The following is a 25,870-nucleotide window of genomic DNA, read 5'->3' as shown; positions in this document are numbered from 1 at the left end:
ACATAGCAAATCCCTGTATAAGAAGTTAAATCAGGACAAACGAAAAACAAACAAACAAACAAACAAAAAAAAAAAACCCAAAGTTTTGGTTCTGGAAGGATGGCTTAGTGGTAAGGTGCTAGCCTGCACAGCTAAAGGACCTAGGTTTGATTCCCTAGGACCCACGTAAGCCAAATGCACAAGGTTGTGCATACTTCTGGAGTTTGTTTGCAGTGGCTGAAGGTCCTGGTGTGCCCATTCTCTCTCTGTCTACCTTTTTCTTTCTCTTTCAAATATAAATAAAAATAAAATATTAAAAAAAACCAAAGTCTTATTCCTTTGTAGAAGTTTCTTACTGAAAACAGAAATAATAAAAATCATTTTATCTAGGAAAGCTTTGGCAAACTTGAGCTTCTACAGGAATTCTAAAGTCTGTGCATGACACATTTGCCCAGGAGTCTCTCTAGGCAAGATAGGTGCAAATGCTGCTATCTTCTAGTAAGTCCTCTCTGATTTAATCTGACTTTGTGTTCCCATGCAGCAGAGAACCTTTATTTCCTCAACAGCCATGACTTCACTGTTTATAATAATGCACTTATATGCCTTTCTGCCCAACAGATAGCAAGTGTTTATCCACAGGCTTGAAAGATATTCCAAAAATGTTAGTAGAATCAATAGGCCTTGCTTATTTTTATAAATAGTGAAATTTTATGGCTCTCTCTCCCAACTATTATTATATGAAAAATTTTAAATGTGGAGGTTATTTATTTATTTATTTATTTTGGTTTTCTGAGTTAGGGTCTCACACTAGCTCAGGCTGACCTGGAATTCACTATGTAGTCTTAGGGTGGCCTTGGACTCATAGTGATCCTCCTACCTCTGCTTCCCAAGCACTGGGATTAAAGACAAGTACTATCACTCCCAGCAATTTTTTTTGAGGTGGGGTCTTTCTCTAGCCTTGGCTGACCTGGAATTCACTCTGTAGTCTCAGAGTGGTCTTGAACTCACAGCAATCCTATTTCTACCTCCCAAGTGCTGGGATTGAAGGTGTGAGCCACCACGCCCAGCAAAAGTGGAGATTTAAAGAATACCTAATACACAGATTTATAGCCAGGTAGAAATATCCACTAAAAGGACCACCCTGTGGCAGTGCTTGTCTAACATGCTTGGGTTAAATCCCTGGCACCAAATAAACAAGCCAGAACACAGGATTCCCAATCCCATCCAGACAGGCCAAATGGGGGAAAGAAGAAAATAGTTTGAATAGGGGGGAGAGACCAGCAATATGTACTCCTTGCTTTCCAGGTCCAAGGACAGCAGTTAACTTAAAAATTTTTTTTTTTTTTTTTTTTAAATTTTTATTAACATTTTCCATGATTATAAAATATATCCCATGGTAATTCCCTCCCTCCCCACCCCCACACTTTCCCGTTTGAAATTCCATTCTCAATCATATTACCTCCCCATTACAATCATTGTAATTACATATATACAATATCAACCTATTAAGTATCCTCTTCCCTTCCTTTCTCCACCCTTTATGTCTCCTTTTCAACTTACTGGCCTCTGCTACTAAGTATTTTCATTCTCACACAGAAGCCCAGTCATCTGTAGCTAGGATCCCCATATGAGGGAGAACATGTGGCGCTTGGCTTTCTGGGCCTGGGTTACCTGACTTAGTATAATACTTTCCAGGTCCATCCATTTTTCTGCAAATTTCATAACTTCATTTTTCTTTACCGCTGAGTAGAACTCCATTGTATAAATGTACCACATCTTCATTATCCACTCATCTGTTGAGGGACATCTAGGCTGGTTCCATTTCCCAGCTATTATAAATTGAGCAGCAATAAACATGGTTGAGCATGTACTTCTAAGGAAATGTGATGAGTCCTTTGGATATATGCCTAGGAGTGCTATAGCTGGGTCATATGGTAGATCAATCTCTAGCTGATTTAGGAACCTCCACACTGTTTTCCACAATGGCTGGACCAGATTGCATTCCCACCAGCAGTGCAGAAGGGTTCCTTTTTTTCCACATCCCCGCCAACATTTATGATCATTTGTTTTCATGATGGTGGCCAATCTGACAGGAGTGAGATGGAATCTCAATGTAGTTTTAATCTGCATTTCCCTGATGACTAGTGACGTAGAACATTTTTTTAGGTGCTTATATGCCATTCGTATTTCTTCCTTTGAGAACTCTCTATTTAGCTCCTTAGCCCATTTTTTGATTGGCCTGTTTGATTCCTTATTAGTTAACTTTTTGAGTTCTTTGTATATCCTAGATATTAATCCTTTATCAGATATATAGCTGGCGAAGATTTTTTCCCATTCTGTAGGTTGCCTCTTTGCTTTTTTCACTGTGTCCTTTGCGGTGCAAAATCTTTGTAATTTCATTAGGTCCCAGTGGTTAATCTGTGGTTTTATTGCCTGAGCAATTGGGGTTGTATTTAGAAAGTCTTTGCCAAGACCAATATGTTGGAGGGTTTCCCCTACTTTTTCCTCTAGCAGTTTCAAAGTTTCCGGTCTGATATTAAGGTCTTTAATCCATTTGGACTTAATTCTTGTGCATGGCGAGATAGAAGAATCTATTTTCATCCTTCTGCAGATATTTATCCAGTTTTCAAAACACCATTTGCTGAAGAGGCTGTCTCTTCTCCAATGAGTATTTTTGGCATTTTTATCGAATATCAGGTGGCTATAGCTACTTGGGCTTACATCTGGGTCCTCTATTCTGTTCCACTGATCTACATGTCTGTTTTTGTGCCAGTACCATGCTGTTTTTGTTACTATGGCTCTGTAGTATAGGTTAAAATCAGGTATGGTGATACCACCAGCCTCTTTTTTGTTGCTCAGTATTATTTTAGATATTCGAGGTTTTTTATGATTCCAAATGAATTTTTGGATTGTTTTTTCTATTTCCATGAAGAAAGCCTTTGGAATTTTGATAGGGATTGCATTAAATGTGTAGATTGCTTTAGGTAAGATTGCCATTTTCACGATATTGATTCTTCCAAGCCAGGAACAAGGGATGTTTCTCCACTTTCTAGTGTCTTCTGCAATTTCTCGCTTGAGTGTCTTAAAGTTCTCATTGTATAGATTCTTTACTTCCTTAGTTAGGTTTATTCCAAGGTATTTTATTTTTTTTGATGCAATTGTGAATGGGAGTGATTCTCTGATTTCATCCTCTGTGTGTTTGTTGTTAGCATATATGAAGGCTACTGATTTCTGTGTATTTATTTTGTATCCTGCTACATTGCTGTAGGTTTTGATTAGCTCTAACAGCTTGCTAGTAGAGTCTTTAGGGTCCTTTATGTATAGAATCATGTCATCTGCAAATAGTGATAACTTGATTTCTTCCTTTCCAATTTGTATCCCTTTTATGTGTGTCTCTTGCCTTATTGCTATGGCTAAGACTTCCAAAACTATATTAAATAGAAGTGGAGACAGTGGACACCCTTGTCTTGTTCCTGATTTTAGTGGAAAAGCTTCCAGTTTTTCCCCATTTAGTAATATGTTGGCTGTAGGCTTGTCATAAATAGCCTTTATTATATTGAGATATGTTCCTTCTATGCCCAGTCTCTGTAGGACTTTTATCATGAAGGGATGTTGGATTTTGTCAAATGCTTTCTCTGCATCTAATGAGATGATCATGTGGTTTTTGTCCTTCAACCCATTTATGTGATGTATTACATTTATAGATTTGCGTATGTTGAACCATCCCTGCATCTCTGGGATAAAGCCTACTTGGTCAGGGTGAATGATCTTTTTGATATACTCTTGTATTCTGTTTGCCAATATTTTGTTGAGAATTTTTGCATCTATGTTCATGAGGGAGATTGGTCTGTAATTTTCTTTTTTTGTTCTATCTTTGCCTGGTTTTGGTATCAGGGTGATGCTGGCCTCATAGAAGGAGTTTGGTAGGATTCCTTCTTTTTCTATTTCCTGGAAAAGCTTAAGAAGCAATGGTGTTAGCTCTTCCTTAAAAGTCTGGTAAAATTCAGCAGTGAATCCATCCGGGCCTGGGCTTTTTTTAGTTGGGAGATTATTGATAACTGCTCGGATCTCCATGTTTGTTATAGGTCTATTTAAGTGATTAATCTCATTTTGATTTAATTTAGGTAGGTCATATAGATCAAGGAAATCATCCATTTCTTTCAGATTTTCATACTTTGTGGAGTACATGCTTTTATAGTATGTCCCTATAATTTTTTGAATTTCTCTGGAATCTGTTGTGATGTTACCTTGTTCATCTCTGATTTTATTAATTTGTGTCTCTTCTCTCTTTCTTTTGGTCAGATTTGCTAAGGGTTTATCAATCTTGTTTATCCTTTCAAAGAACCAACTCTTTGTTTCATTAATTCTTTGGATTGTTCTTTTTGTTTCTATTTCATTAATTTCTGCCCTAATCTTTATTATTTCTTCCCGTCTACTACTTTTTGGTTTGCCTTGTTCTTCTTTTTCCAAGGCTTTAAGGCGAAGCATTAGGTCGTTTACTTGCGACCTTTCTAATTTCTTAATGTAGGCACTTAAGGCTATAAATTTACCTCTTAGAACTGCCTTCATTGTGTCCCAGAGATTTTGGTATGTTGTGTTCTCATTATCATTTGACTCTATAAATTTTTTGATTTCCTTTTTGATTTCTTCATTGACCCACTCATCATTTAGTAGTGTATTGTTTAGCTTCCATGATTTTGTGTATGCTCTGTAGCCTTTCTTGCTACTGATTTGTAGTTTAATTCCATTGTGGTCAGATAGAATGCAAGGAATTATTTCAATTTTCCTGAATTTGTTAAGATTTGCTTTGTGTCCTAATATATGGTCTATTTTAGAGAATGTTCCATGTGCTGCTGAAAAGAATGTATATTCTGCAGCCTTTGGATGAAATGTCCTGTATATATCTGTTAGGTCCATATCTTCTATGACCTCATTTAGTCCAGATGCCCCTCTGTTTATTCTTTCCCTGGATGACCTGTCAATTGATGAGAGTGGGGTGTTAAAGTCACCCACCACCACCGTGTTTGGTGTTATCTGTGACCTTAGTTCTAATAGTGTTTGTTTGACGAATTTGGGAGCCCCCATGTTAGGTGCATATATGTTTAGGATTGTAATGTCCTCCTGTTGGAGTGTGCCCTTAATCAATATAAAGTGACCTTCCTTATCTTTTTTGACTAACTTCGGGCTAAAGTCCACCCTGTCTGATATTAGGATAGCAACCCCTGCTTGTTTTCTAGGCCCATTTGCTTGAAACACCGTCTTCCAACCTTTCACCCTAAGATAATGTCTATCCTTTGTAGAAAGGTGAGTTTCTTGAAGACAACAAATTGTAGGATCCTGCTTTTTAACCCAGTCTGCAAATCTATGTCTTTTCGTTGGGGCATTGAGACCGTTGATATTAAGAGATATTATTGAAAGGTGTGTATTTATGTTTGCCATTTGTGTGTGTGTGTGTGTGTTACTTGTTCTACCTGTGCTCTCTTCTGTTAACTGGTATTTGAGTATGGCTGGTTTTTTCTAGGTTCCTTATATGTGTGCTTTTCCTTTTGTTCAGCATGGAGGATTCTATCAAGTATTTTCTGTAGAGCTGGTTTTGTCTTCAGATATTCCTTTAACCTGCTTTTGTCATGGAATGTCTTTATTTCTCCATCTATTTGGATGGATAACTTTGCAGGATAAAGTAACCTTGGTTGACAGTTGTTATCTTTCAGAACTTGGAATATATCACTCCAGGCCCTTCTGGCTTTAAAAGTTTGTGTTGAATAATCTGCTGTAATCCTGATGGGCTTGCTTTTGTAGGTAACTTGATTTTTCTCTCTAACTGCTTTCAATATTTTGTCTTTGGTTTGTGTGTTTGGAAGTTTGAGTATAATGTGGCGAGGAGAGTTTCTTTCTGGGTTTTGTCTGGCTGGGGTTCTAAAGGCTTCCTGTATCTGTATTGGCACCTCTTTCCCAATTTGGGGAAAATTTTCCTCTATGATTTTGTTGAAGATGCCTACTATGCCTCTGGAGTGGAATTCTTCTCCTTCTACTATGCCCTGAATTCTTATATTGGATCTTTTCATAGTGTCCCGAATATCTTGAAATTCCCACTCATACTTTTCTATAAGTTTGTCTTTCTCTTTGTTGGACTGCATTAGGTCTGCTACCTGATCTTCTAGCTTAGATATTCTGTCTTCTCCCTCATCCATCCTACTGGTGAGATTTTCTACAGAGTTTTTTATTTCATTAACTGTGTTCTTCATTGCTAGTAATTCTGACTGGTTTTTCTTTATTATTTCTATTTCTCTATTTATGTCTTGTATTGCCTTCTTTATTTCATTAAATTGGTGTCCTGCCTCTTCTTTGATTCCTTTGATTTCCTCTTTGATTTCCTCTTTGATTTCTTCTTTGATTGTTTTCATGTGTTCTTTGACCTCTTTGAACATATTTATAATTATTCTTTTGAACTCTTTCTCAGGCATTTCCTCTAACTCTTTCTCACTGGAGGACATTTCTGATGCATTAATACTTTTAGGTGGATTTATATCGTCTTGCTTTTTAGTGTTTCTTGTGTTATAATGTATATATTTTTGCATCTTGGATTAAGTGAATGCTTGGATTTTCTAGCTAGCTGTGTATTCTTAGCTGTATCAATTGATTTGGTGTAATATATTTTCAGGGTAGGACCTTAAGGTAGTGGGATAATATACTGGTAGATTCTAAAATTTAGCTAAACACTGTACCCATTCCATCAAAAACAGCCCCGAGTATGTATGCAAGAGTAGTTATTATAATGACCAGATCCTCTATCAACAAAGAGGTTTAGATTTCTGGTCTGTTGAGGTATCCAAGTCAGCTTGTGACCAAGTGAGACCCTTCCCTGGTGCAATCCCAGTTACCTTGGGTGATTGTGGTCTCAGTCAAGTTGCTGCCTGGGTCGTCGGGCTGCTGTTCTGATTTCTGGAGCTGGGCACTTGCTTTTCCTACGGGGCAAACCGAGCCGCTGCCGCCGTCTCTGCAGCTGTTGTAGGCGCCACCCCCGGAGCCCCCACCGCTGCTGAAGCTGCCGTTGCCGTGTCCACCGGTGCTGCTCCCCCGAAGTCGCTGCTGCGGGATCTGTCACCGCTGCCGCTCCTGGGTCCGCTGCTGCTGGGGCCACTGGTACCGGTGCTGGAGCCGCTGAAGTTGCTGCCGAATTCTGCTCCTGCTTGGGTCCCGCCGTCAGCCCAAGTTGGCGTGGCCGGGTCCCGGGCCGCTGCTGTGTTCGCTGGAGCTGGGTTCAGGCGGCAGGGGAGGGGAGGGAGCCGCGCTGTTCTGGTTGTATCGTTTCTCCACGTGTGCTTTTACTTCGCGGTCTGCTCCTCCCTCCGTTGCTCGCTGCCGCTCTCCCCTCACGTTTCCCGAGTTGCGGAGAGCGCGGTGTGAGGGGAAAATCCCGCACCTGGCTTGTCCTGCGGCTCGAGCCAAGAGTCCGGCGGTTTTCTGCCGCTCCGCGGTTGCGGCGGGTAGTCGAGCGGCCCGGAGCCGCTGTTCCCGCCTGTGCAGGCTCTGGATGCTCTGGAACTCTTCTACTTCTCCGCTGCCGCCTCAACTTCCTATACACCTCACTTTTTAGTAAAAGTGTGTATTTTGCTGAGTTTTTTTGGTCTTCCCCCCCCAGGCTGTTTTGCGTGGTACCTACGCCGCCATCTTAACCGGAAGTCTCCACCAAAAATTTTTTTTTAAATTTATTTACTTTCTTTATTTGAGAGGGAGGAAGGAAGGGAGGAAAGAGAGAATGGGCATGCTAGGTTCTTCAGCCACTGCAAATGGACTCCAGACGCATATGCCACCTTGTGTATTTGGCTTATGTGCATATGGGGAGTCAAACCTGGGTCCTTTGGCTTTACAGGCAAGTGCCTTAACCCCTAAGCCATCTCTCCAGCCCACAGCAGTGTACTTTTGCCAAGAGCTCCAGATCATTACACACTGCATTTCTGGGACTGCAGAGTTCCATGTTGTTAAATATCTTTGCCCATTTTCTTTCTTGTTTCTCACTACACCTGTCTCTCACTTTCTCTAATTCCTTGCTTCCCATTCCCACCTTTTTCTTCCACTGATCATACACTGTTGTTATCTGCCAGAGGCCCCCTATAGGCACTAGTGGGTCTGAACAGCCATCTCAATGGCACATATACCCTGATGTCCACCACAGGGTCAGGGATCCACACAGAGAAGCAGAACTGCATCTCCCCTACCAGACTAGCTGAGAGCGGCAGAAGCCTAGGAGGACCAAGTATTCCCTCACCATTTACATACCTTCACCTCCAGAACAAAGGTCAGGTGGTCAGGGTTTCGGAACAAAGGGTGACACACACTTCCTTTCCTTTCCCTCCCCTCCCCTTTCTCTCTTCTCTTTCTTTTCTTTTTTCTTTAGAAAACCAAATACCTGGCTCGTCTCAAATTTACAATGATCCTCCTATCTCCTCTTCTTCCCAAGTGCTGGGATTATAAATGTGCATCACAGTGTCTGGCTATCACTGCCATGGCTTTTCTTTTCTTTCTTTCTTTTTCTTCTTCTTTTTTCTTTTTTTGGTTTTTCGAGGTAGGGTCTCACTCTGATCCAGGCTGACCCAAATTCACTAAGTAGTTTCAGGGTGGCCTTGAACTCACAACAACTTTCTTACCCCAGCCTCCATAGTGCTGGGATTAAAGGTGTGCATCACCACGCCTGGCTATTACTGCCATTTCTAACATCAGTTAATCAAACAAGTCTTTTTTTTTTTGTTTTTCGAGGTAGGGTCTCTCAGTTCAGGCTGACCTGGAATTCACTTTGTAGTCTCAGGGTGGCCTCGAACTCAGGGCGATCCTCCTACCCCTGCCTCCCAAGTGCTGGGATTAAAGGCGTGCACCACCACGCCTGGCTCAAAGAAATCTTTTTCATAAAGTATGTAATTTGCCTCATTAAAATAGTTCACGTTCTCCTCCCCCTGAACCATCTGTATCCTATCCTACGTTTGAAGACGTTAGAAAAAGCACACTAAATAGCTGAACTATGTACCAGCCAATTAATATTTCAATGACAACTGTGAATTGCAGCAAATGTCATTGGTGGCTTACTATATATAGTGATCACATATTAATTCAGGACTTAGTTAAAATCTAAATAAAAGCAATGCTGCTAAGTGTGGTGGCACATGCCTTTAATCCCAGCACATGGGAGGCTGAAGTAGGAGGACTGCTGTGTGTTGAAGCCAGCCTGAGACGACATAGTGAATTTCCTGTCAGCCTGGGCTACAGTAAGACCCTACCTGGGGGTTGGGAGTGGGGAAACAGGGCTGGAGAGATGGCTTAGTGGTTAAGATGCTTGCCTGCAAAGCCTATAGACCCATGTTTGACTCTCCAGGTCCCACATAAGCCAGACACACAAGGTGACACATGTGCAAGCCTGCACATGCACACAGGTAGCACACACATCTGGAGTTCAATTTAAGTGGCTGGAGGCCCTGGCATGCTGATTCTCTCTCTCTCTCTCTCTCACTCACTCTCACTATCTCTCTCATAAGAAAAAAACAAACAAACAAACAATGTTTCATAAGGACTCACAGGAAGGCCAGGACACAGGTCAAGCAACAGGGGATGACAGACTAGTAGCCAGCACTGTGGGTTTCAGGAATGGAGAGGGCCAGACTTTATTCTCTTGTACTGCCACTTATATTTAAAGATACTATTGGTGTTTGGAGTAATGAAAACTTAAGAGAAAAAAGAAAAAACCATAAAAAACAGGGGTGTTCCAGAGACAAAGCTTCTAGTAAATGAGAAAGGAAACCACCACACCTTTTCTACATGACACCTTTTCCCAGGTGATGTATAAGTTATTCTTAAAATTTCCTTTTCCCAGAAGCCAGGCATAGTGGTGCATGCCTTAAATCCCAGCACTTGGGAGGCAGAGGTAGGAGGATTGCTGTGAGAGAATTCGAGGCCACCCTGAGATTACGGAGTGAATTCCACGTCAGCTGAGCCAGAGTAAGATCCTACCTCTAAAAATCAAAAAAACAAAAATTCCTTTTCTCAATTATTAAATGGTAAAACTGTTGACTAGGTAATCTGTTGTTTCAACTCCATTTCTCTTTTTTAAGGAACTGCTTAATTTTTTTTCTCCCCCCAAGGTAGGGTCTTGCTGTAGCTCAGAGCTGACCTGGAATTTACTATATAGCCTCAGGGTGGCCCTGAACTCCCAGTGAACCTCCTACCTCTGCCTCCCAAGTGCTGGGATTAAAGGCGTGTGCCATCATGCCTGGCTTAAAATTTTTTTTTAATATTTTATTTATTTATTTGAGAGACAGAAAGGTAGACAGAGAGAGAAAGAGACAGAGAGAGAGAGAGAGAGGGAGAGAGAGGGAGGGAGAGAGCGACAATGGGCATTCCAAGGCCTCTAGCCACTGCAAACAAACTCCAGACACATGTACCACCTTCTGGCTTCACAGGTCTTAGGGAACTGAACTGGGTCCTTTGGCTTTGCAGGCAAGCACCTTAACCACTAAGCCACCTCTCTAGCCCTTTAAAAAGTATTATTTGCAAGCAGAGAAAGACAGAGAGGCTCAGAGAGAGACACAGAGAGAAGAGGCATACCAAGGTTTTTAGCCACTGCAAACAAACACCAGATGCATGTGCCACTTTGTACATCTGGCTTTATGTGGGTACTGGGGGATTGAATCCAGGCTGTTAAGTCTTTGCAAGCAAGTATCTTAACCACTGAGCCATTTCTTGAGTTCCCTTTTGTTTTTTTGAGGTAGGGTTGTTATGAGCATGTAAGGACCAGCATATGGTCCAGGGCCAGTTTAGATAAATAAGTTTTTTTTTGTGAGAGTAAAAATGCAAAGTCAAACCTTGTAAGCAAAAATTAAGACTAAGCTGTGTGTGGTGACATAGTGGAGATTAGCAGGTGTGTGTGTGGAACTCTAGATAAGTAGTGGAAAATATAAAAACCCCAGCTGCTCAGCAACCGTTGTCTCAGTCTTCCCGACACTATGACTGACTGAAAGGTTGCTCAGCAGTCCGGACCGAGACCTCCGCGAGACGCATCACCGATCCGAATTCATCTGTCCAACACGCTGTCCGAACGATCAAGACTCGGCTTGAAACACCGCGAACCGAGAGAAAAGTCGCAGCCGGACTCCGCGTTGCCAGGTCGTAAAGCGTCCGAGACGTCACAGCCCAAGTCTCACGTTACTGCAGCCCAAGTCTCGCGATATCAGGTTGTATACATGTTAGACTCGTTAGAAATATTCTTGTGTTAGTAGTGATGAATATAATTTGGTTATATATTATATTAGCTATAATATTAGTTGTGATAGTTTGGACTTGCTTGTGTGTGACTTTCATCCCAGTAAACTCCTTTGCAAGTATACCAGTGTCTCCGTATCATTGACCTTCATGGGCGGAATCCTCTCAACCAATCACCTTTGAGAGTGCTCGCGACAAGGGTCTTGCTGTAGTCCAGGCTAGCCTGGAATTCATTATGTAGCCTCAGGCTGACCTCAAACTCACAGTGATCCTCCTACCTCAGCCTCCCAAGTGCTGCGATTAAAGGGGTGCAGCACCATGTCCAGCAGAGAGACAGAGAATGGGTGCACCAGGGCTTTTAAAAATATTTTTAAAATATTTTATATATTTATTTGCAAGCAGAGAAAGACAGTGGCAGGGAGAGAATGGGCATGTCAAGGCCTCTAGCCACTGTAAACGAACTCCAGATGCACGCACCCCTTTTGTGCATCTGGCTTTACATGGGTCCTGAGGAAGCAAACTCAGTTTGTTAGGTTTTGAAGGCAGGTGCCCTAACCACTGAGCAATCTCTCCAACCCTTAAAAATATGCTTTTTTAAATTTTTTGTTCAATTTTATTTATTTATTTGAGAGCGACAGACACAGAGAGAAAGATGTAGATAAAGAGAGAGAATGGGCGTGCTAGGGCCTCCAGCCACTGCAGATTCCAAACGTGTGCGCCCCCTTGTGCATCTGGCTAACATGGGTCCTGGGGAATCAAGCCTCGAACTGGGATCTTTAGGCTTCATAGGCAAGTGCTTAACTGCTAAACCTTCTCTCCAGTCCCTTAAAAATATTTATTTATTTGAGAGAGTGAAAATGAATGGGCTTGCCAGGGCCTGTAGCCACTGCATATGAACTCCAGATGCCTGCACCATCTTGTGCATCTGGTTTACATGGATACTAGGAAATGGAACTTGTGTCCTTAGGCTTCCCAGGCAAGAGCCCTAATTGTTAAATCATCACTTTGGCCTTATAAAGGCTTTTTTATTGACAATTTCCATAAGTATAAATATTACTATGATCATAATCCCCTTCCACCATTAAAGATATTTTTATTGATTATTTATTTTCAAGACAGAGAATGAATGGATACTTCATGGCCTCCTGCTACTGCAAATAAACTCCAGATGCATGCACCACTCTGTGCATCTGGCTTTATGTGGGTTCTGGGGAATAGAACCTGGGCTATCAGGCTTTGCAAGCAAGTGCCTTTAACCACTGAGCCATTTCCCTAGCTTTTTTTTTTTTAATTATTTGAGGGCTGGAGAGATGGCTTAATGGTTAAGGTGTTTGCCTGCAAAGCCAAAGGTCCCAGGTTCAATTCCTCAGGACCCATGTAAGCCAGATGCACAAGGGGCACATGCATCTGGAGTTCATTTGCAGTGGCTGGAGGCCCTGGCATGCCCATTCTATCTGTCTGCCTCTCTTTATTTGTGCTTGCAAATAAATAATTTTTTAAAAATTATTTGATATTTTAAAATACGTATTTATGGAGCCAGGCCTGGTGGTGCACGCCTTTAAAGTCAGCACTCAGGAGGCAAAGGCAGGAAGACTGCCATGAGTTCGAGGCCATCCTGAGACTACATAGTGAATTCCAGGTTGGCCTGGGTTAGAGTGAGACTCTACCTTGTAAAACAATAAATAAATAAATAAGAACACTTATTTATTTTAAGAGGGAGAGAGAATTACAAGAAAGCAGGCATACTGGGGTCTACTGCCTCTGCAAATGAGCTCTAGATGCATGTACCACTTTGTGCATCTGGCTCTATATGGGTACTGGGTAATCAAATCTGAGCCTGCAAATTTTACAAGCAAGTGCCTTTAAGTGCTGAGCCATTTCTCCAGCCCTCAAACTCTTGTTTCCTAAGAAGACATTTCAGCAGGATGTGGCGGTACACACCTTTAATTCCAGAACTTGAGAGGCCTAGATAGGAGGATGGCTGTGAGTTTGAGGCCAGCCTGAGATTACACAGTGAATTAATTCTAGGTCAGCCTGAGATAGAATGCGACCCTACCTCAACTCCCCTCTCCAAAAAAAAAAAGAAGAAGAAGAAGAAGAAGAAGAAATTTCAGCATGAAAAGCACTAAAGACTAATAAATAGGCTTATTTGGATAAGGCACTGTGCTCCCAAGTCCACAGAGTAAGTATAAGTAACAGGTATGTTTGTGGCACTCTCCTCACCATGGAGAATGCTGCCACTCCAGTGCACGTTTCTAGTTTTCATTCACATCTTGACTGAAGAAAGGGATCTTCTGGAGAGCATTAATCTTTCACATGTAAAAGTGCTCTACAGCAAGAAGGATGGCCTCACAGTTAACAGTTAGCTTGGTAGGCATAGCAAAAGGGTTTACTTACTTGAACTGACAAAAGATGTCTGCATATTCTGGAAGGATCCCACTGGCCTGCAACACTGTGACTCGAAAAGTAAAGGCATTGCCAAGTTTCAGGTGGTTGCCAATCTCTTCAGAAAACCCTTCCATCACCATCTTCCCATCTAGCAAAGTGTTTGACTTCAAATCTAAAGGGAGTCAAATGGTTCACATAATGTTAAGAAGAGGGAATTAAGCATTTTTCCATTCCTAGTTGTCCAAAGCGACTTATTTTGCTTGACAGTAGTCAGTATATTCCACTTTGAGAATGTCCCTGGCCACAGTAATCTCTTTACGTACCCAAGTCATTCATCCGATTAATCTCTTCTGGAGGAGTGATGACTTCTGAACTCTGACCTTGTCCTTCCACAATCCTCAGCTCTTCCAAGGATAGTCCAGAACGAGTCATTGCAACTGAAGAAAAATCATTCTGAAAATAAGGCAAAGGGTACGTAAATGACAATGTGAAAGCACGTTTTTCATTAACTTATGTGAACTAAGAGCTAGCTGAGAAAAAAGCAATATGCTAACAACATATAAACATGGAACTTTTACTGTTGAAACTGTTCTGACTGTCCTACAGTTTACTGAATAAACATGGAGCCACCAGCATCCTATACTTGTAGGTTCTAGGCAGGGACATTACTTGCTGATGCTAGACATTTTCCTCATAAACCTATTTACTTGCTCTTCATTCCTCAAGGTGTTCTCAATTCCCAGAGATTTCTTTTTTCTTTTGTTTTTGTTTTCCAAGGTAGGGTCTTGCTCTAGCCCAGGCTGACCTGGAATTCACTGTATTGTCTCAGGGTGGCCTCGAGCTCACGGTGCTCCTCCCACCTCTGCCTCCTGAGTGCTGGGGTTAAAGGCGTGCGCCACCATGCCTGGCCCAGAGATTTCTTACCTGACTAAAGCACTCATTATCAAAAGATATTTTAGCAGTTCCTGACTGTCGGATTCCAGAGCCATAATCAGGAGCTTCTTCATCAGCTAAGTAGGAAAGAAAGAAAAAAATCGAATGAGAGTGCTCGTATGAGGAACAACTTGTGTTGGATTATAAAAACAAAGAAAACTACATTTGGATGAATAATGTTATAGTAAGATTATAGTGGCTGCTTCCAACTCTGTTTGAGTGGATCTTCCTTATCTCAAATGAGACCAGTCAGTAAAAAACTGGTTTTATTCTTGAGTTTTCCCAAATGTCACATCTAGAAATCTTTATCCCTTAACATCTTGACAAGACTATATTTACTAACATTTAGACAACAAATATTTGAATATAATATGCTATATTTGAAGAAAAAACTTCCATAAACTCAATGTAGGTAACTGTGTGACAAGTTTCTAAGGAGGAAAAGCACCATATATACCATACACAGCATAGCATTCTGAAATAGGACAGAAAAACACAGAAAATGGCCACATTCTTTCCTCAGAATGTTGGCTGGATCACGGGAAAAAGGAAAACATAAGAATTTTCATCCAAGTATTACAAAATAGTAGCCAAAGAAATGTCTTTTCTTTGTTTAGGGATCTGCTCTCATGTAGCCCAAGCTAATCTCAAACTTACTATGTAGCTGAGGGTGGCTTTGAACTCCTAATCCTCCTGCCTTCACCTTCCAATTGGCTCAAATATTAGAAATACTCCAAGAGAAAATGAGGTAAGGACAGTCCTAAAATCCTTTGTGACTCCTGAAGCAGTGCTAGGATTACAAAATCCACATATACTGAAATATATGAAATAAATACCTATCATCCAGGGGTGGTGGCTCACACTTATGAGGCCTGTATTGGGAAGGCTGAGGTAGGAGGAACACTGTATTCAAAGCCAGCATGGATTACATAGTGAGACCCTATCTCAAAAAACTAATAAAATAAAATTTATAAAAAGTAAAATGGGGGCTGGAGAGATGGCTTAGTGGTTAAGCACTTGCCTGTGAAGCCTAAGGACCCCGGTTCGAGGCTCGGTTCCCCAGGTCCCACGTTAGCCAGATGCACAAGGGGGCGCACGCGTCTGGAGTTCGTTTTCAGAGGCTGGTAGCCCTGGCGCACCCATTCTCTCTCTCTCCCTCTATCTGTCTTTCTCTCTGTGTCTGTCGCTCTCAAATATATAAAAAAAAAAATAAAAAAAAAAAGTAAAATGGGCCAGGTGTGGTGGCGCACGCCTTTAATCCCAGCACTTGGGAGGCAGAGGTAGGAGGACTGCTGTGAGTTTGAGGCCACCCTGAGACTCCATAGTGAATTCCAGGTCAGCTTGGGCTAGAGTGAGACCCTACCACGAAAAAACAAAAACAAAACAAAGAAACAAACAAACAAAAAAAGTAAAATGGAGCGGGGAGTGGTGGCGCACACCTGTAATCCCAGCACTCGAGAGGCAGAGGTAGGAGGATCGCTGAGTTTGAGGCCACCCTAAGACTACACAGTGAAGTCCAGATCAGCCTGGGCTATATAGCAAAACCCTACCTCAAGAAAAAAAAAAGTAAAATGGGACTGGAAAGATGGCTTAGCAGTTAGAGCACTTGCCTGTGAAGCCTAAGGACTCATGTTCCACTTTCCAGGTTCCACATAAGTCAGATGCACAAAGTGATGCCAAGTGCACAAAGTCACCCATGTGTACAAGGGGAAACAACCATCTGGAATTCAATTGCAATTGTTGGAGGCCCTGGTGCACCAATATTCTTTGTTTCTTGTTCTCACCCTCTTGCAGTAACAAAAAAAGGGATGGCTGGAGAGATGGCTTAGCAGTTAAGACGCTTGCCTGCAAAGCCTAAGGACCCACGTTCAATTCTCCAGGTTCCACATAAGCCAGATGCATATTGTGGGGTGTGCATTTGGGGTTTGTTTGTAGTGGCTAGAGGCCCTGGTGTACCCATTCTCTCTCTTTCTCTCTAATAAAAAAATAAAAAAGGTCAGTCTCTTGGGCTTGTCTCAAAACAAACAAAAAAACCAGTAAGATGCTGCACACACTGTGATATACAACTATGATCTTCAACACTGAGAAGCTGAGGCAGGAAAGGAAGATCATGAGTTTGAGGCCAACTTAGGCTATATAGAGATAACCTATCTAAAATAGAAACAACAATAAGAAAAAGGCCTATCACTTGTGTGTGTGTGTTCATGTGTTTGAGTGCAAGCATGCTGCAATGTGTGTGCCTAGACCAGAGCACAGCCTTCAAGCTGGTCCTTGCCTTTCCAACTCATTTGAGGCAGAGTTTCTCTCTGTGCTGTTGTTCTTCACTGTGCACGCCAAGAGCTTCCTGGGAAAGTCTCTTATCTCTGCCTCCTATTGACCATCAACCATCAGGTCAATGTGCAATGTGCTAGGATTACAAAAGCCACAGCTTCTGTTTTTTTTTTTTTGTTGTTGTTGTTTTGGTTTGTTTTTTGTTTTTGAGGTAGGGTTTTCCTCTAGCCCTGGCTGACCTGGAATACACTATGTAGTCTCAGGGTGGCCTCAAACTCATGGCAATCCTCTGCCTCTACCTCTGCCTCCTGAGTGCTGGGATTAAAGGTGTGCGCCACCACTCCCGGCTAGCTTTTGGATTTTTATGTGGGGACTGGGGGTGGAACTTATGTACTCAGACTGAGCAGCAACCACTTTATCCAATGAGCCATCTCTCCAGTGCCTCCCTTTTTGAGACAGAGTCTCACTATGCAGCCCATGCTGGCCTCAAAGTCTTAGCTCCTGGGTGCTGAGATTGCAGGTCTGTGCCACTTTGGCCACAATATTCATGACTTCTACAAAGTCAATCCAGGATTTGTTTTACATACTAAAGGAAATCTCCTAACCTCATTGCTCAATAACAGAAATATCCCATGCTATACTTATGATATGAGGGAAAAAGTTAATAAAGCCTTCTCCAAATTAGATAAACACACCACCATTTATTTTATGTATGTGACTGCGTGTGGCTCACACAGAGCTGGCTTGTTTTATATACAGGTAAGAACCCTCAATCCTTATTCAGAAGGTCACCCACCTGCAATGGCCTGTACAGCCACACGTAGAAATCCCCGTACTTCCCCCTTCTCACTGACAACGGCCACCCTGTGAATCAGGGGCACAGGATACAGCAAGTTGCTCAGGTACACAAATGCCCTGGAGGTGGAAACCCAGAGACAAACATCAGAGCATCCAGGGAGAGAGAGGCTGCCTTTTAGTGTCAATTCAATGGAATACTTCTCAAAGCTGAACTGGCTTCTGGGCCTTGTCTGTCTGTCCTCTTAAACTGTCTCCAACTGCTTTTTCAGCACAGACAATACATGCATAGCCAACAAAGACCAACATACACCAAATTACTTTAAAACAATTTTACTATAGGTAGAAGAGTAACAATTGGAAGCAGACTTTTGAGCCTCTGCTCTGTAAACTCTGGAGGTGGAAAGAAGCCCAATGAAGAACTTACCCTCTAAACATAAAGAGTTACCAAGGGGTCTGGCTTTTCCTAAGAGACCAAACAGAAATCAGGAGAGAAAATGGCAGGGTAATGTGACTGAAATTAATATCTCTGAGATAGATTTCACATCATAGCATAGGAGTCTTCAGTTTTACTCTAATGCCTAGTGTCTCCATGCAGGTGAGGAAAGCAGACCCCTGGGAAAAGAGGCTGTGTAGCCAGAAACCTCTGAATGGTGAGCCTGCAGGAGACTGAACAGACATTAAGATAAGTGCTAAGGGAGAAGAGCACAGTTGGTTCCTACAGGTTTGCTTTTGCTCCCAATAGCAGTCATAAATTAAAGGGAAGATATAAACCTTCCTTTCTTCCCTTTCTCCCCCATCTCCCTCCCTTCTCCTTCCTTTCTTTCTATCCAGCTAAGGATGGAACTTAGAGCCTTTGCACATGCTAGGCAAGAAAACTAAGCTATAGTCTAGTCCTTTTTTTTGTGACAAGGTCTAGTTAAGATACTCATACTGGCCTTGAACTCACTTAGTCAAGCCGAACCATCTATTCTCAATCCTGCCTATTTCGTCCAAATTGCTGAGATTACAGGCCCAGCTAACACTTTGTATTTAAAACTAGGGGAGTCCTAACACACTTGTACTTTAAAAATTATTGCACTATTTTGTAATTCTTTTTTTTTTCCATAGTAAGGTTTCATTCTAGTCCAGGCTGACCTGGAATTCACTATGTCGCTTCCACTGGCCTCAAACTCACAGTAATCCTATCTCTGTAATTATAACATGGTGATCATAAAGCTTTGAGGGGGAAGAAGAATGGAATCTAATTCCTACTGTTACTCTTTATTTTTGTATTTGGTATATGGTGATCTTTACACACACACACACCCAGAAGACAGAGTAAATACTTGCATCAGGAAATCAAAACACAACACAAACAGACTTATCTTGATGCTTTTTCTGCTCTGGTATCTATGTTAAAACTGAGAAGGATGAATGAGTGGACATTTGGGATTTCAACTCAAAATAATGAAAGCAAATATGAGATCTACCACAGAAAAACTAGTATTTAATAAATGTTTAGGAGCATAAGTGAAGTATGAATGACAAGTGAAACAAAAATAACTGCAGGTGAACAGGAAATCAGATCATGATGTCTACTTCCCTTTCAGTCTGCTCCAAAGCAGGAGAAGGAATGCTGAGGCAGAGCAAGCATAACCCCTGGGACTGAGTTTAAAAGACTAAGAACCTGCATGCAGAATGGACAATTGAACCATCTCATTTTCAAAGTCAGCACTTTCCTCTCATAACAGATCACTCTAACAGCATTTCAAGTCAGACTCGTCCATTTCCAATGCCTGAGTCATTAACAGCATTGCCTATAGTCCTCTCTGCACTTAGTGCCTATCTCATGCTTTGAGGGTCACATTCTCAGGTCTTATTTTAAATACTACTTTCATGGCTGGTCTCCCCAACATTACTGGACTTGTGTGAGACAATTCTTTCATTGTGACTATAATTTGCATTTGTGTGATTACTTACTTTGTAACTATGTTGTTCACCAGACAGTAAGTATGTGAGGATAAGACTCTCTGCTTTTGCTTGTCACTGTCAGCAAAGGGGCTTGGCTTACAGTAAATACACTCAATGTCTGATAGTGAACATCTATGCACATTAGTATTTATGTAGAAGATAGAAGATTATTCAGAGAATGGGCCAAGAAGCAAAGCCATCCACCTATATGCCAGGTATTTTCCTTTTCTTTTGCATGTGTGTGGGGGGAGGGGTAGAACCCCATATTCTTGCCTTAAGTAGAGGTGTTCGGTGGCTGGAGTAGATCATCAGGCAGTCCTGCTCCACTGCTCTTCCTTCTGGTCTTTTTAAAGCCAGATTCTCTTTACTAATTCCAGAGCCTGCAGGGATCTGAGGGCTTTCAGGTCTCTATTCCCCTACTAAATGGGGTTACAGGCATGCATGATCACACCCAGCTGTTTACATGGGATATGGAGATTTGCATTCTGGAGGTCTTAGGCCCCCGCATGCTTTCATGCTTGTATAATAAGTTCACTTAACCACTGAGTCATCTCTCCAGCCATAAGTTGATTTTTCAAAACCAAATTCATGATGGCTATTAACTATAGAGAAAAGACTTAGATTCTTAACTAAACTTATTATCTTAAATATAGCCAGTAAAAATCAGGAGCCACTATTCTGTGTATATGTTTTATAGGATCTTGCAGATGTTTTGTGGGACCTTGGCACATTAGGCAGGCACTCTACTACTGAGCTATATCCCCAGCCCAAGAGCTACTACTGATTATATTCACATTAAAAATGAGAATTTCCTTTCTGCACTGACATTATTTTACACTTCCATTTTCAGGAAAGCATCTCTAACTCTATGGCAGGAGCAGAGGTGTCAGCTCTGGATACATGAACCTACACTTACTGGACAGCTTTGTTATGCAATCAGAAATTAGCCTTTAGTCCAAATCAATGCTATATAAAACTTCCTCCTACAGCTTTAAAACTGGAATTTTCATAATTACCCTGTATTTTGTTTTGTTTTGTTTTTCAAGGTAGGGTCTCACTCTGGCTCAGGCTGACCTGGAATTCACAATGGAGTCTCAGGGTGGCCTCGAACTCACAGCGATCCTCCTACCTCTGCCTCCCGAGTGCTGGGAATAAAGGCGTGCGCCACTACACCCAGCGACCCTGTATTTTGAAAGTCCTTCTACTTTGACTTAGCAGACTGAAGGAGATAAGAATGAGAGGGAAGATGTAAAGGATGTATTAGCAGAAGATGTAAAGTTACCTCAAAAGAGAAAGAAGTTTCTCAACATAGAGAAAAGCAGAATTATGGTGATATTTACAGAAAGGATGACAGTTTAGGTACTTAGAAAGGTCATGGAAAAAAAAAAACAAAACTTTTCCCCTTTCAGCCCAGAAAACTAGCATACACTCTTTACATTCCATCTCAAGTTGTGATGGATGGTTCATAACATTCTAGCATGCCGTAAGAGAATAGCTAAAGGGACAAGCTCTTGTAGTCTTGATAGAAAGATCACCAGAATCAGCCATAGCAAGAGCAAACCTACAAATGGAATTTCAAAGGAAACATGCAAAGTTTTACAACTGAATTGTATTTGCAATTATATGCCAATAGGAATTCCAATCTCATGAATTATAAAAGCAGAAAAGAAGTTATGCCTCTTCCAGATCCAATGACCAGTGCATAACTGGGTGAAGCTGTACTTTGCTTTACAGTCTTTGTGAAGAAGAGACATCGCAGGGAACAAAAAATGGAGAGCTATCCTTTACCTTACTATTATGATTTCACCTTCTTCCCAGTCTCTCCCCGCTTTTTTTGTTTGGTGCTAAAAGTTTGAACAAGGGCCTTACCACTGAGTTAGCCCCAGCCACATCCCCACCCCCAGGATCCAGCTCTCTCTGCCAACCCTTCCTTTGTTTTTGGAAACAAGGTCTCACTTTAGCTGAGGCTGACCTGGAACTCACTCTGTAGCCCAGGCTGCCCTCAAATTGAGGCTATCCTTCTACCTCAGCCTCCACAGTAATGGGACTAATGGCATGTACCACCATACCTGACCCGGGAGAAATTCAAAGTAGAGATGACTGCTTTATCTCTATGCTTACATCTATGACCATCGGAATAAAAATATAGAAAAGAATATATATCTCAACCTACCTAATTTCCACTAAATAGGATTCTGACTACTTTTCTCTAAAACTGACTCAAAACACAAACGTGTCTTAACCATGACATTTATTTTATTTTACTAGTAGAGATAACAGAATACAAAAGAAGAAAAGTATTTAAGACTTTTTCCTTACCTAACTGTTTTTATGCTTGAGAATCGAACAGGCCCAGTCTAAGTTAGTGACAAAGGTGGCACAGGAGCCACGGTTCCTCCTGACAACTACATCGGCGTTCTCCTTGCCAGACCACATGAGATGAAGCTGCCTACAACTTACAATATGACGCTGCAGAATACAAGTAAACAGCCATAGGAGCTGTACAACTAGCACTGTGACTGAGTTTATGGTCAATATGGTTTTAGTTTCCAATTCTCTTAGAGTATAACAAAGAAGTATACTGAGGGTTATTGACAGCCATAAAATAAAGCATTAGTTTGGATATAGCTTTCTCAATCTTTTTTTTTTTTTTTTTTTTGAGGTAGGGTCTCACTCTAGCCCAGGCTGACCTGGAATTCACTATGTAGTCGCAAGCTGGTCTCAAACTCATAGTGATCCTCCTACCTTGGGCTTCCTAGTGCTGGGATTAAAGGCATGTGTCACCACGCCTAGCAGAAAGAGAGAGAATGGGCACACCAGGGCCTCTAGCCACTGCAAATGAACTCCAGACACATGTACCACTTTGTGGCATCTGGCTTTCTGTGGGTACTGGGGAATCAAACTTGGATCGTTAGGCTTTAGGGGCAAGCATCTTAACTGCTGAGCCTATCTAGCCTCTATGTCAATTTATACGCTATCAGCTTCTCTAAAATTCTAAGCATCTACTGCTGGCAACATACCAATGGAAAAACAATACTTAAGGCTATAAAATATCATTAGGTTTATTCATGGAGAGCCTGAATTCTAAATGACCCTTTGCCATTGTAAAACCAAGAGACTAATATTATGACCCGAAATTGTAACTGAGGTTCTCACCCCTCCTTCCCTCCCTCTTCCTCCACCTCCTCCTTTTTTTTTTTTCCCTCTTTTCAAGCCATGGTCTCACTCTAGCCCAGGATGACCTGGAACTCACTTTGTATCCCAGGCTGGCCTCAACCTCATGGCAATCCACCTACCTTAGCTTCCCAAGTACTGGTACTAAAGGCATGCATCACCATGCCCAACTATTGAGGATAACATTTCTATCAAAAAGCTTTTCTTTTCCATCATCTTCCACATGAGTTAAGAAGCTCCTACCAACTGGCCAATACTATATAAGCTAAATTTTAGAACTTACGTGTCTACTGAGTCAGGAGACTTGCTGAATCATCCATCCATCCATCTAGGTGCACATGCCATGGTGTGTGTGTGGAGGGGGGTGGTTATATGACAACTTTGAAGTGTCTGTGCTTCACCTTTGAGACAGGGTTTCTCCTGCTACTGTAGACAAACTACTAGATTACAAATGAAGTCAGACTAGTTGGCCCATGAGCTTTGGAGAGCATGCACCACTCAGCATTTAGCTTTAAGTGGGTACAGGGGAATTGAACTGAGGAGAGCAGGTGTTGCAAGGAAGTGTTTTTAACCACTAAGCCATCTCCTCAGACCCTGTTAAGTTTTACCTTTAGATAACCAATTGGTGCTTTCCCATTCAACAGTGATATAACTGTTTTATGTGTAAAAGGGTTCAACATTATGCAGTTCTATAGTACCATTAAAGTTAATTTTTAACTTTAAAACATGAAAAAATTTTTTTTGGTTAACCTATTGATTATGCTACTATCAAACTTATTTCATCATGAAGACTGGATGTGGACAAAAATAGCAGTTTCAGGAACCTATGCATAGGGAGTTCTCTGTCTCTGAGAAGGATACGCAATAGAGAGCCAGAGACAATGCCTCTACACACAGCAGTTCACACAGTGAATAAATACTCATTGTTAATGGTATCAATACATGACTTTCTGAGATTCACCATTATAAATCCTACAGGTAAATTCAGGCAGAAGCTAAAGACCTATAAATAGGCTCAATGAAACCAGATATAGAAAGACAGTCACTAGAGACAAGAGGAGATACACTTTCCTGATTTTTTAATTTATTTTTTCTTTCCTCCAAGGTAAGAGTCTCACTCCAGCCCAGGCTGACCTATGGAACTCACTCTGTAGCTCCATGCTGACCTTGAACTCAGAGTGATCCTCCCACCCTCCCACCTCTGCTTCTCTAGTGCTGGGATCAAAGGTGTGTGCCACCACGCCTGGCTCCTGATTGCTGATTACTGAGGTGCCACAAATCCTTCAGCCTACTCATGGACTTGTTCTGCTCTGTTCATGTATTCCCATATGCTCGCTTACTCACATTCCTTTAAAAAGGAAGCATCTAGAACAAAATAACATCTGTTGAACCCATTATATTTGACTCTTAGCCTTAATTACTTTCTCCTTTGGGGTTTCCTCCTTCAGAACAAAATTATTGGGCAGTTTAGGACAAGTAGTTCTCTCCACAGAGGCTTGCTATGTTACCGTACACTAAGCAGACTATGTTCCTCAGAAACAATGAATGACTCATCTTTCTCTGTAGCTGGATAAGTCTGTGGAACTCCATCACTAGAGGACTTAGAACTGGGCATTCATGAATTAAACTGGCTAAGGCAAGATTACCAAAAATTGTATAAAGAGGCCTTTGGAGCAAGAGCTGGTCCCTTTTTGCCTTTTCTCATAATAACCTCACCAACCTTCCCACTAAAATGAACCAAGGGGATCGGTCGTAAAACGGGTCATGCCCATCACTGAAGAGATCTGATCCCTCTTCCGTCCCTGCGTCAGAGCCGGTGTCATCCACGAATGCCTCATCATCAAAATCCTCCATCTCATCTTGCTGCTCGTCAGCCAGCTCAGTGATGTCAGAATCGGCCGTGGAAAAAGTGGGGGAGGGTGTACGGTCGGCAAGGCGCTCATTCACACAGCCGTGGAAAATGGGGGAGCTAGACACCAGGTAAGACACCAAGTAACACAGCCAGGGAGAGAGGAATAGTTGGTTAAACAGGAAACTACAGGTGCTAACAGGACAGAATCCACTGGTGAAATCAATATAATAAAGGCATATAGAAAAGCACAGGATAAAATAAGCATAAATCACATGATCAGATGAAAGGCAGCTAGGGCAGGTTGAAAAAGTTCCACAAGGACAGATCCCTAGAATAAGACAAGCAAATGTATTCCTGGGTAGATAGCCGTGCTATCATATAAAATGCTTATATTCTCCAGTGCACACAAAACATTAGTATCCATTCCTCAAAGAAGCTACTTGTCAGTAAAGTCAAATAATAAGGCTTTAAATGTTTGTTGGAATTCTCTTGTCAACTCGGAGAAGCAAACAAAATGGATGCAATTATCTATGTCAAAGCAACACAGGTTTTGCTTGTGAGATATGTTTGGCCAATTCACCTTTTTAAATCTTATCAACTAAGTGAAGTAGAGAGAAGGTTTACTTCATTTCAATACAATATAATGCAGCAATGCTTTTCTTTTTCTTTTTCTTTGAGGTAGGGTGTTACTCAAGCTCACGCTGGCCTAGAACTCACTCTGTAGCTCAGGCTGGCTTCAAACTCAGTGATCCTCCTGCCTCTGCCTCCTGAGTCCTGGGACTACAAATGGCTAGCAACTCCTTTTTAATCAGTAGCTTCAAATACCATCACAAGTTTTGTTGTTTTTAAATATTTTCTTTACTTATTAGAGAAAGAGAGAAAAAATAGGTGTGCTAGGCCCTCTAGCCACTGTATATTATTAACTACAGACACATGTGCCACCTTGTTCATCTGGCTTTACATGAGTTCTGGATAATAGAACCTGGTTCCTTTGGCTTTACAGACAAACGCCTTAACTGCTAAGCCATCACTCCAGATCATCGTCACAGGGGATTTGTTTTTTTGTAAATACATATATACTTATTTATTTGCAGGTATGTATGTATGAACATGCCAGGGTCTACTGTGCTTGCAAACAAACATCAGGCATCTGTGCCACTTTTTGCATCTGATTTACATGGGTGGCTGGTAGGCTTTTTGCAGGTAAGCATCTCTAACAGCTGAGCTATCTTATCAGCTCCCATCACAAGAGTTTTTTTTTTTTTTTTTTTTTTTTTT

General features: G+C 41.6%; 1 protein-coding gene across 11 annotated transcripts in view; it reads right to left on the bottom strand.

The window, feature by feature from the left end:
• Nucleotides 1-25,870, bottom strand: part of Kif1b (kinesin family member 1B) — a 191,339-nt gene that overhangs the window by 43,919 nt on the left and 121,550 nt on the right. For 8 of the 11 annotated variants that reach the window (XM_045150524.1, XM_045150528.1, XM_045150526.1 and 5 more), the window contains 5 exons: nucleotides 24,461-24,709; nucleotides 17,615-17,733; nucleotides 14,539-14,624; nucleotides 13,938-14,067; nucleotides 13,624-13,786 (listed from right to left, as the gene is read on the bottom strand). In XM_045150524.1, coding sequence (XP_045006459.1) covers nucleotides 13,624-13,786; nucleotides 13,938-14,067; nucleotides 14,539-14,624; nucleotides 17,615-17,733; nucleotides 24,461-24,709 — 747 coding nt within the window. The remainder of the gene's footprint in view (nucleotides 1-13,623; nucleotides 13,787-13,937; nucleotides 14,068-14,538; nucleotides 14,625-17,614; nucleotides 17,734-24,460; nucleotides 24,710-25,870) is intronic. The other 3 variants (XM_045150532.1, XM_045150533.1, XM_045150535.1) reach the window with 1 other exon arrangement.

The sequence above is a fragment of the Jaculus jaculus genome, chromosome 5, assembly GCF_020740685.1.
Source record: "Jaculus jaculus isolate mJacJac1 chromosome 5, mJacJac1.mat.Y.cur, whole genome shotgun sequence".
In the NCBI taxonomy this organism is placed as follows: domain Eukaryota; kingdom Metazoa; phylum Chordata; class Mammalia; order Rodentia; family Dipodidae; genus Jaculus; species Jaculus jaculus.
The sequence above is the reverse complement of the archived record's forward strand: the minus strand, read 5'-3'. Positions and strand labels throughout refer to the sequence as shown.